Source organism: Osmerus mordax, chromosome 20 (genome assembly GCF_038355195.1).
Source record: "Osmerus mordax isolate fOsmMor3 chromosome 20, fOsmMor3.pri, whole genome shotgun sequence".
NCBI lineage: Eukaryota > Metazoa > Chordata > Actinopteri > Osmeriformes > Osmeridae > Osmerus > Osmerus mordax.
In genome coordinates, this window is record NC_090069.1 from 7569892 (window position 1) to 7582860 (window position 12969).

General features: G+C 37.3%; 2 protein-coding genes across 5 annotated transcripts in view; one reads left to right on the plus strand and one right to left on the minus strand.

Moving 5' to 3' along the window:
* Nucleotides 1-245: 245 nt before the first annotated feature.
* LOC136964301 (GTP-binding protein Di-Ras2) lies at nt 246-5118 on the minus strand. The gene is made up of 2 exons (XM_067258369.1): nt 5045-5118; nt 246-1841 (listed from the first exon to the last, which is right to left on the minus strand). Exon 2 carries the CDS (start codon nt 1819-1821, stop codon nt 1222-1224), a length of 600 nt encoding a protein of 199 aa, XP_067114470.1. The 5' UTR covers nt 1822-1841; nt 5045-5118; the 3' UTR covers nt 246-1221.
* Nucleotides 5119-7576: 2458 nt separating this feature from the next.
* syk (spleen tyrosine kinase) overlaps nt 7577-12969 on the plus strand; it is a 39679-nt gene continuing 34286 nt past the window's right edge. For 3 of the 4 annotated variants that reach the window (XM_067258750.1, XM_067258752.1, XM_067258753.1), the window contains exons 1-2: nt 7577-7676; nt 12322-12791. In XM_067258750.1, the coding sequence (XP_067114851.1) occupies nt 12390-12791 (402 nt within the window). In that variant the 5' untranslated portion in view covers nt 7577-7676; nt 12322-12389. Of the gene's footprint in view, nt 7677-7712; nt 7796-12321; nt 12792-12969 lie in introns of those variants that run through there. The other variant, XM_067258751.1, reaches the window with a different exon arrangement.

Here is a 12969-nt window from a genome sequence, read left to right on the forward strand (position 1 = left end):
ACTTTCCATTCTAGTTATTTTTGTCAAATAGGCTTAAACACTATAAATATTGAAAAAAAAATATTTCTGAACTGGCAAATATAAAGCTATTACTTAAATCAGAAAACCATACATTCTCAGAAAGCAATATAAGAGGGGTCAGATGGCTGAGCGGTTAGGGAGTCGGGTTATTAATCAGAAGGTTGTTGGTTCGGTTCCCGGCCGTGCATAATGACGTTGTATCCTTGGGCAAGGCACTTCACCTTACTTGCCTCGGGGAGAATGTCCCTGTACTTACTGTAAGTCGCTCTGGATAAGAGCGTCTGCTAAATGACTAAATGTAAATGTAAGAAGCGCGGCATAAATTCCAAGTAAATAATTTTTGTCATACATTTTCTTTTTGACGTATAATTTGAGTTTCTTAAGGATGATACATTTCCTGTGATGGATAAGGAATTTAAGAATACTTACATTATCAGTATAAATAGAAAATATAATTCTCACAAAAAATGCTAAGCTATAAAAAAAGAAAGAAAAGAAATTGACCCTTTCCTCTTTTTTTGTAAGTACTGAACTGTTTAAACAGCTTCCAAATTTAACTCCGTAACAGACCTGCTCTGATAAGTATTGCTTCTATGTAGCACAGTTCTTGGGAGTAAAAAATATATTTGGTAAGCATTCTAAAATGTGCCCTCCCATGTTGCCACTATTAAAAACAACTAATTGTCCAACTGTGTTTGCAGAGATAAACAGTCTCTAATGACATTCAGGGAAACCAAGCATCTCCCAGGCTCTCTGTAGCCCTGCACTGTACGCTTCAGGGGGTTAGGTGGAGGGTGGGGGAAGGTTGTCAAGCGCTGCTTATTAGTGTTGAGACTTGAACGTTTGAAATTCTGCAGTAGGTTAAAATCCTTAAATCCATTAAAATCCTCTCGGTTGCAAGCTTGGAATAGTAATATTTAGTCAATGCACCTTTGTGTGTATGAGTAGCTTAATGGTTAAACCTTCACAACATCTCTCCCATTCTACTTGATGGATAATAAGATTGATTAAATAACCTGCCTTTCCGTTTCCAAGCACTCTGCATTGGGTGTAAACGTTCAGGTACTGTATGTTGTCTAGTATGAAAGAGTATCTTTTCTTGCATGGTCCGCCTTCTAGGAAGACTCAAATCTCTCTGATTCCTTCCTCTTCCCCCTTTGAGGCATCTGCTGTGCCTCCCTCACGTCCCTCAAGTCCACATCACATGACCACACACTTGCCCTTGAGCTTCTCTGCACGTTTCTGCTGCTTGTTCTTTTTACCATCGATCTGGAGGCTAACAGTCCTTCGCTTTTCCAGGTTGAGCAGTTCCTGGAACAGCTCCTTCACATTGTGGTTGGTTTTGGCCGATGTTTCCATGAAGGCACATTTCCATTTCTTGGACATGGCCTCCCCATCCAATGTTTCCACCTCTCGCGCTGATGTCTCATCACACTTGTTGCCCACCAGCATGATGGGGATGCTCTCCACATCCCCCTTGATCTGACACACCTGCTCAAAGATGGGTTTGAGCTCCTCCAATGACTGACGGCTGGTGATGGAGTAAACCAGGATGAAGGCGTGGCCCTTGGAGATGGACAGGCGCTGCATGGCTGGGAACTGGTGGCTGCCGGTGGTGTCTGTGATTTGGAGAGTGCAGATACTTTTGTCACAGCTGATCACCTGTCGATACGTATCTTCGATGGTGGGGATGTAGCTCTCGCGGAAGGTTCCCTTGACAAAGCGCAGCACCAGTGAGCTCTTTCCTACACCACCGGCACCAAACACCACCACGCGATAGTCGTTGCTTTGCTCCGGCATGATGGACTAATCAGATGGATCTGAAAGGAAAGGAACCATGCAGGACGGAAAACAATAAGCAATCTCTAATTAGAAATAGACATTAACCTCCTTGATTAATGATGATGGTCATCGTTTAATTATTATACCAAATGTTTGGTATTAGTCATAACGTACACCATTTATTCCACTTTAAGAGCTGCTACAGTGATCTCAGATGATACCTTTAATTTTGAGTGAATAATGCAAAATTAAAGCTAGGATGTGTAATTGTCTCCAGAATTTTTGTTTTGTTATGAAGGTCTCTTCACATCCTGATAGCATTCAATAATTTAGGTGGTCTTAATGTGAAAAGAAAAATACACACACACATACATATATATATATCTTCTGTGGAAGGGACAAAGAAATGATCAACCAATTATTGCATTTAGCCCGAATTTAATGATAGGATGTTTTTCCTTTGTGTCTGTCAATCTATATTTGCACACCGTCACAGGCGTTGCTTTTCCACGCTGGGGAAAACATATGGGGGCAACGAATCGAAGGATCTGAAACCCCACGCCATGGTTGCTGTTTTTCTTTTGGACAGGTAATTACATGGTTTGATTAAAAAAAAATATATATATATTAGTGTAATTAAAAGTATTTAGATCATGTAGTTTGTGGACATCTCTCTAATAATGCCAGGAATCTCTGTCTGTCTGCCTGCCTATGTAGCCTATCTATAGTTTGAATGGGATTTTAGGGCAGTGAGTTTCCAACAATTTTGTTGGAAACCCACTCTTGAAAGTTCATATTTTGCAGGTGTCCTTTTTATAATCCAATGGAGTGCAGTGCTGCTATTGACGTTGTTTGAATAAGCATTTCTACATTTCCCGATGTTACCGGAAACATTCACACGGCCAAGGATGAAGGAAATACAACTTGTAAGAAGTGTTTTAGAGTGGTTACTAGAGGAGGCAATATGTAGGACTATGATATCCCATCTACGGGAGTACCACTCGTCAATATTTGCAAAATTCAAGATAACTGTGTCTTGAAATTAATATACAACAAGTTAATAGAGTTAGCGTGTTTAGCACTGGGGAAATAAACTTTGAACAATACTATTGGCATTCTACCGACTGAGGTAGATAACACGGCTAATTAACTATCTAGCATCAGCTAGTTTCATGTTAAGTTACACCAGAGCCAAAGAAAAATATTTCTCTGGGGAAGAGCAGATTAGCCTACTTCAGGTCTCTCAAATCTCACGCATTTGCAGTGAGACTCACACATTTCAACCATTTCTCACACTGAGAAGCGTAGATTTCTGCAGAGTTGATACTTGTCTCGAGTTATACAGAGTTAAAAACCAGACAATAAGAAACAATCTCACGCCAAACTTTTGATAAAACTTGAGAGCCCTGCTTCTACATTTCTGCGATTTAGTACAAAATTAGGGCCTAAATTTATCTGGTTTCACGTATATACTTGTATTTAAGACTTCCACCGTGTCTATATAAATTACATTAAAACAATATATAGGCTATGTGCTGTTCATTTTTGTAAAAAAAAACAAAAACTAAGAATTAAACTATTTAACTTGATATTACTGCTGTTCAAACAGCTTTATGTTTTTTTTTAATAAAATATATTGTGTTCAACAAATATATTTTAAATCTGTAATCGCAATACCGTGATACCGTGAAACCATGGTATTTTTTCTCAAGGTTATCATACCGTCAAAATCTGATACCGGCCCATGCCTACTCTCGACTCAGCCATCTTGAGTTGACTGAGCTGCACAAAGCTAGCTCTCGCAAGCTGAAACTATAGCGTTCCGAAAACAGGCATAAGACATGAACAATATTATTTATGTCAGTGCAATACAGAATATCCAAGACTATTTTACTGATGAAATACTGGCTAGCTAACTAAGACAACTACTATATTTAAAGTGGATGGTTTATTTCAGTAGGTATAGCTGGAAGATTATTAGCTACACTTGTTGCTGTGTAGATTAAAAACTAAAAAGTCTGAGTGCTCGTCTATTTTCTTTTTTTCAAAGATAGTTTCTGTCATTTTAGGTACTTCTTATTATGCTGATGTCTGTTCAAGTGCTCATTTTTTTGGTCAGTTAGTTTTTAATGAGTTATTTGATGATAGAAAAGGGGTTTAGTGTGTGCTCGCGATTGGGTCTGGCGAGTGTTTATCGCGATCTCCATACCGCGGCTCCACGACCCGATCACTACTGCGCAGAATCTGGCTCCAAATGACATCACCAGCGCAAGATGGCAGAACCCGTATCCGGGATATTTTTGCTTCATTTTCGTACAGTGGGAGGAAGCGGAGCTGTTGCCCCTTGATTAGGCAAAACATAATAGCTTTAATGGTAGGCCTATTATTTTCATAAGACTGAAAAATATATATATATATATTTAAAATTCTAACTTTAATTAGGAGATAGGCTACAGTAGCCTGACATGGGTTAGTCTAGCGATTGACACAAATTCAATTAACAGAAGACAAAATAGTGCTGCAAAGATGTTAGGAACACGCACGCCAAGCAGCGGTGCATTCCCAATACAATATATTCGACTCATTCAACACCGTTTTAGATCTAGAAGAATTAGCCTGCGTCATATAACACAGCAATCTCATTGGATCAAAGAGATCAAAGTAATTGACTAAAGCAATAATAGGTATGCCTGAAACCCACTCCAAATAGTTGACGTGAATTATAACCCAATTTAACGTACCATATATGCTAATTGATTTATTTAAGTGATAGCCTGCAAGATGAGGTCACGAATGGTCCATGTCAGTTTAGGGCTAACATAGCATCTTGGATAGAAGATACCAGTTGTCGCGGAGGGTAAGTATAGTGCTATTCTAGGGTGGCTTTTAGATGACATTTGGCAATTATACGCGAAAAAATAGCCTACGTGATTTCCATGTGTTATATTTCATTCTGTAGGCTACTGATATATGTTTCAACTGAGAGCATTGCAGGAATCGGCTTTCGACAGATGTAGCCAGAATGCAAGGCAATTAGAATGCGGGTAAAACCACTGCATTGGGAAGACAAAAGGCTAAATCATATCCTTTACATCAAGCGAATCAAGGAAATGTTTCATTCCAAAACATATTTTATCACTTTTTAAAATAGCCTACCATTGCGTTGTAAAATACCAGATAGGCCTAAATTGTAGAAAGACAATTTCTTAAGTAATGTTTTTAAAAACGAAACAATACTTACTTATTAAATGCAGCGATGAAAAGATTAACGTTTAGACTGTTGATCTCATGGTGTAGGCTATCAAAGGAATGCAATATCAGACACCGCAATTGTCCCGTCCGCATTGAGGTCTGCAATATCACTAAAAATCCATCTGTTTCTGGACTGGTAGCATATTTAAAGGCGTAGCTTGCTGGAAATAAGTGCGTCTCTGTAGGTTCGCCCTCTCATGACGTAGGATGGAACCTCGCAGCTTTGCTACTCCCGCTGCTGCCCTAATCAAATCCCAACCAGAAACCCACGCAGGAAGCGTGGGGTGACCACAAGAATCCATATAACTATTTTAATGCAGTTTGCTTCAAACGTTGACGACAGCAATTAATGATTATTCATCTTTATTTATCCTTATATCCCAATTACATATACATTGTATTCAAGCAATTTTTTTGTTGAATCTAAACCAAAAGTACATTACATTTACATTTAGCAGACGCTCTTATCCAGAGCGACTTACAGTAAGTACAGGGACATTCCCCCGAGGCAAGTAGGTTGAAGTGCCTTGCCCAAGGACACAACGTCAGTTGGCTCGGCCGGGAATCGAACTGGCAACCTTCGGATTACTAGCCCGATTCCCTCACCGCTCAGCCACCTGACTCCCTAAGTACAAATTGTCTGACACATTAATACCATAAGGTACAATCACGTATAAAAACAAAATGAGATTCACAGTCCCTCACATAATATCTTTAGAAACATGCAATAATTGGTTAGCAATATTTAATTGTGAGTTTTACCAGCAATTCATACATTGTTTATAATGTAGTGATGTGTGATTGTAGGGTTTTGTTGGAACCATGTATAGTCCAGTGAAGGAAGTTAGATCAAAGTGGAAGTGACAAAGAAGGCAAAATAAAGATCAATAAAAAACAAAGAGTCAATGTTGAGAGGTACAGTCGTGATCACATATGTTGAAGTCTACTCCTACAACTTTAATTAATCCACAGATAGTCACTTGTTGTCTCAGAAAAGGTAAAGACGAGTAGATGTGAGAATCCCTCAAGTAGATGACACTGTGTTAGTCTGTCCCCTATTGGTTATAGAAGGAACTAAACAATGGCCATGTCCACAAGACTATTTGGACATTTCTATCTTTGCACTTTTGGCAGCAAAACTCAATGGCAGCAAGAAGGAAATAACAAATATTGCAAATTTCATAAAGCAGAATCTTGAGTACTGTCAAGTTAGGGCTACTCCTAATACTACTCATTGTAGTATTAGGATTTACCCCATGACTTAGTAAAATGTAGAAACAAGTTTAGGCCACCATGGTGGCATAATCTTCTAAGGTTTCAACCTCTTGTGAAACTTTGAGGAGATGGTGCTGTGCCAGTGCTACCTCAAAATAGTTTTTTGGGCTGTTAAATGTCAAATGGTTGCATGTTACAAAACATGTTCACACTTCTCTCATGTTTTACTGAAGGCTTTATAATAGATTCATTGTACAATGTACTTTAATTCTGTACAGTATTTTTTCGCTTTCTCCTTTTCTATCTCTTACAGATTGTAAGAATATAGGCATATTTATGGGTTATTTCTAAATTTATGAGTATGAATGGTAAGGCATGGTGGGTTCAGTGGGTATTTCATGGCATGATAACAATGCATCTATCTTTAGCTTGACTTCCTGAGTTAGTAAATGTGAATTTGCATGGATGACTGGTTACACACACATGCTCAAAAACCACACAAAATCATCAGCATATGTACATGATGTGTGTTAGGGAAATTTGAACACATTTAAAGACAAACTCACATGAGAACAAATTCTGTTGTATTACACATGCGTTTATAATCGCAAGAGCAGTTTAATTGCAACCCGTTTTCCGTGCATAATCAAAGAACATAATGCTGACAAAGTAAATCCTTAATAAATGTAGTCATTTGATCAAATGTATCCCTATATCATGAAGTATTGTTTTCATATTCATGAAAACATTTGCAGTCTTGGTGTATAAAACAGAATTTGCATTTGGAATTGCTATTTACATAACAACTTTTGCATCTTGTGTCACCGTACATGGAGCACAAAGTTAGAGAGTGCATGAACCAAAGTACCATGGTACCATGAAAGTTAATTCTTAACTAATTGCCAAAAAAGAGGTAACATGGTAACTTTCATCTGAACTGAGAATGGCCTTAATTGAATCAATGTCTTCACATAGCTTTTTTACACTGGCATTATGTCCTCCGTTAAGCAAATTTGCTTTGGTCAGTGTTTAAGATGAAAAAAGGAAGTAAAGACATTTCAAAAGTCAAGGAAGTAGCCTGTAATGTTAGACAAAAATGAGGAAGCCTAAAAACACTAACACTTCACATTCTACATTATTATATGTTTGCTACATTTCAATGAGCAAAGGATACATGTTTCGATCCCCAACAGACTTAACAGAATGTTCTCTTAAGAATGTTCTCTTAAGAGAATGTAGTTAACAAGTTGTGGCTTTACTGAATTTGGCCGTGTCTTAGTTCCTGGTTTTGCAATCAAATTTGAATTGACCTGATCACATCCTGCTCAGCCTGTGGCAGTTGAACATGGTCGACCTAGTAAAACGTCATATGCAACAGCAGAAGTGAAGCAACATTCTTTTACAAGGTAGGTTCACTATGACAAGCAATGTATATTTTAGTGGTTTGAGTTGCTTTGAGCAGTTTTCTGGTCAACATTGGTCCTTGTTGTGATGAAGCTTGGTTTGGATAAGTTTTAAAAGACTGGTAAGAGACAGTACCTTGGTACTATGCTTTCACATAAGTATATTGGTGTTTTGCTAGAACTTTGTTGAATTGTAATTACAACTGCTATTCCATTAGCAAAATCTTGAAGTATAACAAACCAACAAATGTTATACCTAGACAAGAAACAGGGAAGGTTTCTTGATTATATCCACTGCCCACTACCGTTGAAGAATACAGTATAAGAAATTATTTGGTTTGTTTTTGGTGATTTAATGAAATGCTTTTAATTTGCCTTTAGTTTCTTTGATTACCACAACGTTTTTTATGCACTTGATATGTGTGCATGTTTTCATCAATCGATTCAATTGATCATGCCACATAAAATGCATGCAAGTACATTAATCTTGGTGGTTTCTTGGTTTTGCTTGATGTTTTATACATAGAAGAGATTTATAATAATATAAACTGAATAGGAAAATAGACTAGAAAAAATGTCTCTCTGTGATAAAATCTGTAGTATAGTGAAATTATATTTTCAATGCTTTTATCTTCTTCAAAACCTTAAAAAATCTTTTAAATAGGTTTTCTTTTTCTTTACTGTTGTCCTATCCGATATTGTAATCTTTGATCTACCGTATCCATACATGACAGAAATTGTATCTCTTTCCAAGATAGTTTCAGTTTGAGAACAAATTGAGGTACCTTTAAATAATGTAATTGTAGATATATTTGAGTTATTATACTGAAAGCTCCTGCCTGTTTGTATATTAGCATACAACTTTGTATGTTAGAAGCATACAAAGAAGCATGGAAGAATTATGGATTAAGACAAAACACCTTTGCAAATTTGCACAAGCGATCCAACAGAATATAGAGTTTCATTGTATACCTGGTCAGCTAATAAGGCCCCACCCATGAAGTCTGCTTTGCATAAAGCAATGATATTTGTTGAATCATACAATGTCTTGGGTGTTTCACCATATTTATCATCATCATCATCATCATGATCTCCCCTTCCCCAGATGAGTATTAGACTCTAAGGCCCACTCAACAACAACAACAAGTAACAAGTACTTTAGTAACACTTTACATTACCGTGTCCTTGTTACAGTGTCATTGCATAAGTATGTACTGTGAAATAGGAAAAGTAATGTGAACAATATGTAATTAATATACTGTATAGTAATTTTGGGGAACAGACTGTAATTACACACTACATTTATTTGTGCCACCAAACATCACTCTGAGCACCATTCTGCTCTTTCATGTGGTTCTAGTAAGGCTCTCTCCAATTATTACTGTTTGAGCATTCAACAGCTAACAAATAGCCACAAGCCTAAATTCTCAGGATTCACATCCATTTTACTTCATATCAAAACTAAATAACCCAACCACAGAATACAGTGTCACAACATGCCTTCTGGTTTTTATATGTATTAGTTACTTCTCTAAAAATCAAAAGCATTTGAGAGGTTTTCCAGTGTCAATGATGTTGCTGGTGGCTATCCTTGTCCTAACAACATGGATTCTTCGTCAAATTGCAATTAATAGGGACTTGCACTAAGGCATCACATTTTGAAACATCAATACACTGATTATATGGCAGTTACAAATTGTTCAACATACAAGGTCAAGTTAGATGACTGTTCATGTAAATAACATTGTTACTTAGGCTACATACTTTTTGAGCAACAATATTTCCTCTAGAAAGGTTTTGAAGGAAGAAATACTTTGAAACCTAAATATTCATATTCAATAAAATTCTTCAAGTGCAATATTTGTATAGAATTGTTCCACAGTACGATTATAACTTTTCTTGAAGTATTCTTTTTGATACAATTGTTGATAAGTAAAAAAGTATTCTTAGTATTTGTGATTTAAATATTCTACACACCACATACTTAACCATTCAGTTTTAGTCAGTACAGTATTATTCAGTTGCGAAGAAGTCACATGATCTAACGGATCTAACATTTTAAAGAATATAACTCAGTATAGTGCTTATGTAATATTGTCTACACAATCTATATTGTACACATGTGGCTCATGTGTTGCTCAATACCAGCAACCTTTCCATTAGGCCTTCACCCAGTTAGTACTTGTTTGCTAAATGCAACCACATTTTTAGGTCTTTCTTACTAAAAAGCTGTACTTTTGTCTGTCTATCCTTTGAAGACTGTTTGAGTAGTCTGTCTGCAACAGGATGTCGACCTTCCAGTTTCTGCAAGTTGTTTCTTTATATAGTTTACACATACAGCAATCTTTAAAATCCACAGTCTATTTTTAAAAACTGTGTAGGTTTTACACAAACCTTTGGTCAATGTAGACGTTTTTATAATATTTTGTTTCCTTTTCTTAATTTTCTTGTTTCTTATATTTTGTTTTATTTGTTTGTCACTTGGGTCTATGAAATGGAACAACAGGAAGTTTCATGGTCAACCATAAAAAGCAACCTTCCAAAAAGGACACTGTTGTGAGACAAATAGCAATGCCAATTTTGAAATAATATTGAAAAAGTTGGAATATTTCGATATAAACCAACAGCTTTCAAAAAATTACAATACACCAGGAAAACAAATAATATATCTCAACATTTATTAGGGGGAGTTTTTTCCTCTTTCAAAATAGGTTTAATTATAAAGCTCACAATGGAAGTTAATGACACAGTATTTTAGTGGTTAATACATTATACTCTATGTACTATATTTTGTTGTGTTTTTTAGTAGGTGAAATTAATTATGAAATTCAACTACAGATAGGTTCAGTGATTTCATAACCATCAAGAGCAACCATCCAAAAAAGGGCATTGTTTTAATATCACAGTATTTAAGTCAGTGTCCTCTTTGTAAGAGATATCTGATTACATGCCTGAAAGATCAGATAGGGATTGTTTTAAAACATCCGATTGGGCATGTTTTACGTCAGCACCATTGACTGACAGACTTATCTGTATCTGTCCCCAGTGCTTCTCCGAGACACTTTTCTGAAAGGAATTAGCATAGACTATTCACTGCAAGTTGCCCCAGCCGATGAACAACTCATCAATTTTCTCCCGTCACCAGTTTCTTGGTTACGATTGAGAACTGGTCTGTGACGAGAATAGGTATTTTTCTTAAACAGTGCATGCTTAAGATATGCCTACATCCCTCCATGTATGTTAGTCAATACAGACAGATCGACTTGAGAAAGGCAACATTTCCACAAAATCTTCTCTGAGAAATAATAGATTACTTTCAAAAATCATGACACATACTGTAATATGGATGCTAGCCACTAGGAATATACTTAAAAACTCCAACTTGAAATGGAGGACTGGGTAAACTTTAGTCTTAGTGAATGTTTCAATAACATTTAGATAGTTGAACATACTGTCATTTTTTTTTTTTTTTACAAAAGAGCTCCTTAAACAGCTCACTGGTAAAAATATGGTTTCAATGATCCCACCACAAGACTAAAGTTGTTTTAAAGCACAATACCTTATGCATATCAACATATTCCTTAGTGTTGGAGCTAATATTTGAAATATAGATTTAACATAATACACACCACACTTCAATTTTATAGTTTGATTTCATGGATATGTTCTCTACATTAATATAGACCATAGCCGTGCCCATGGTATATATTTCAGACTATGATTGGTTTTTCTAGTTCTTCGAGTTAAACAGACAGAATGTGCCTTCTCCTGTATATTTCCCTATTTCTAATCAAATAACAGTTTCTGAATAACCTTTCCAGTTACCATGTAGCTAGCTTAGGTAGCTAATGCTGTGTGGTGATGTAAAACGTTCCCCTGCTTTTATCTCTGGATGATTTCCTCATTCGACTTGAAACTTATCCTTGACTCTTCGTCCATGGTAAAATAAAATAAAATGTTCAGTGATGAAGTGAAGTCGGTGCCAGTTCGCGGCAAACCTATTATTATTTTATATTATTGATGTATGAATATATTTACGCTGTGTTCCTCACCTCTCTTTCACCCACCATCTCTGGAGGAGGGGATTCCTCACTGAATTGCTCCTCCCAAGGATTTACATTTAGTCATTTAGCAGACGCTCTTATCCAGAGCGACTTACAGTAAGTACAGGGACATTCCCCCCGAGGCAAGTAGGGTGAAGTGCCTTGCCCAAGGACGCAACGTCATTTGACACGGCTGGGAATCGAACTGGCAACCTTCAGATTACTAGCCCGACTCCCTCACCGCTCAGCCATCTGACTCCCACTGACTCTCACTGATTTATTCATTTATTTCTCAAATGAGTTTTTCTGGGAGTTTTTTCTTGTCTTCCTTGAGGGTTAAGGTTGGTTGAGGGGCAGTTCTATAGACGTATGTGAAGCCCACTGTGACATTGCTTGTAAAAAGGGCTATACAAATACATTTGATTTGATTGAATTTCAATCTTGGCCATAGAGTACACAACCAGCACATAACTTCTTTGCTTCTGCACAAGCAATAACTTATAAGTGATGAGTGTGAGTATACTGTAGGTCCTTAGTCTTCTATCGCAAAACCCTTGAAGCACACTAAACATTTAACATTCTTGTCTTTTTGATGTGTTTTTAAGGTATTCGTTTAAAGAGACACCGAGCTTCTATCAGACATTTCAAGAGCAACCAAGTTTTAGGACCTACAATGGCTGACAAAGTAAACATGTTGCCCTTCTTCTATGGCAACATCACTCGAGAGGAGTCAGAGGACTACCTCCATCAAGGTGGCATGGCTGACGGCATGTACCTGCTGAGACAGAGTCGGAGCTACTTGGGGGGCTATGCCCTGTCTGTAGCCTACGGGCGCCAGTGCTTCCACTACACCATTGAGAGGAACCTCAACAACTCCTACGCCATCGCTGGTGGTAAAAGCCACCCAACCCCTGTGGACGTAATTGACTACCACTCTCAGGAGTCTGATGGGCTGGTGTGTCTACTGAAAAGGCCCTACAACAGGCCCAAGGGCATGCAGCCCAAGGTCGGCCCTTTTGAGGACTTAAAGGAGAAACTGATCAGGGAATACGTAAAACAGACCTGGAACCTCCAGGTTAGTCAGAGTACCATATTTGCTTTGTTGTTCCATGACCAAGACTATCTTGGACAGTTATGTCATAAACAATATGTACGGTTAGAAAATGTTACGTAACATCTTGGATAGAAGAGTAATAAACAACTGCAGTGGTCTGAATAGCAGTCCCTTGTCCCCAACATTTTGCTTGGATAGA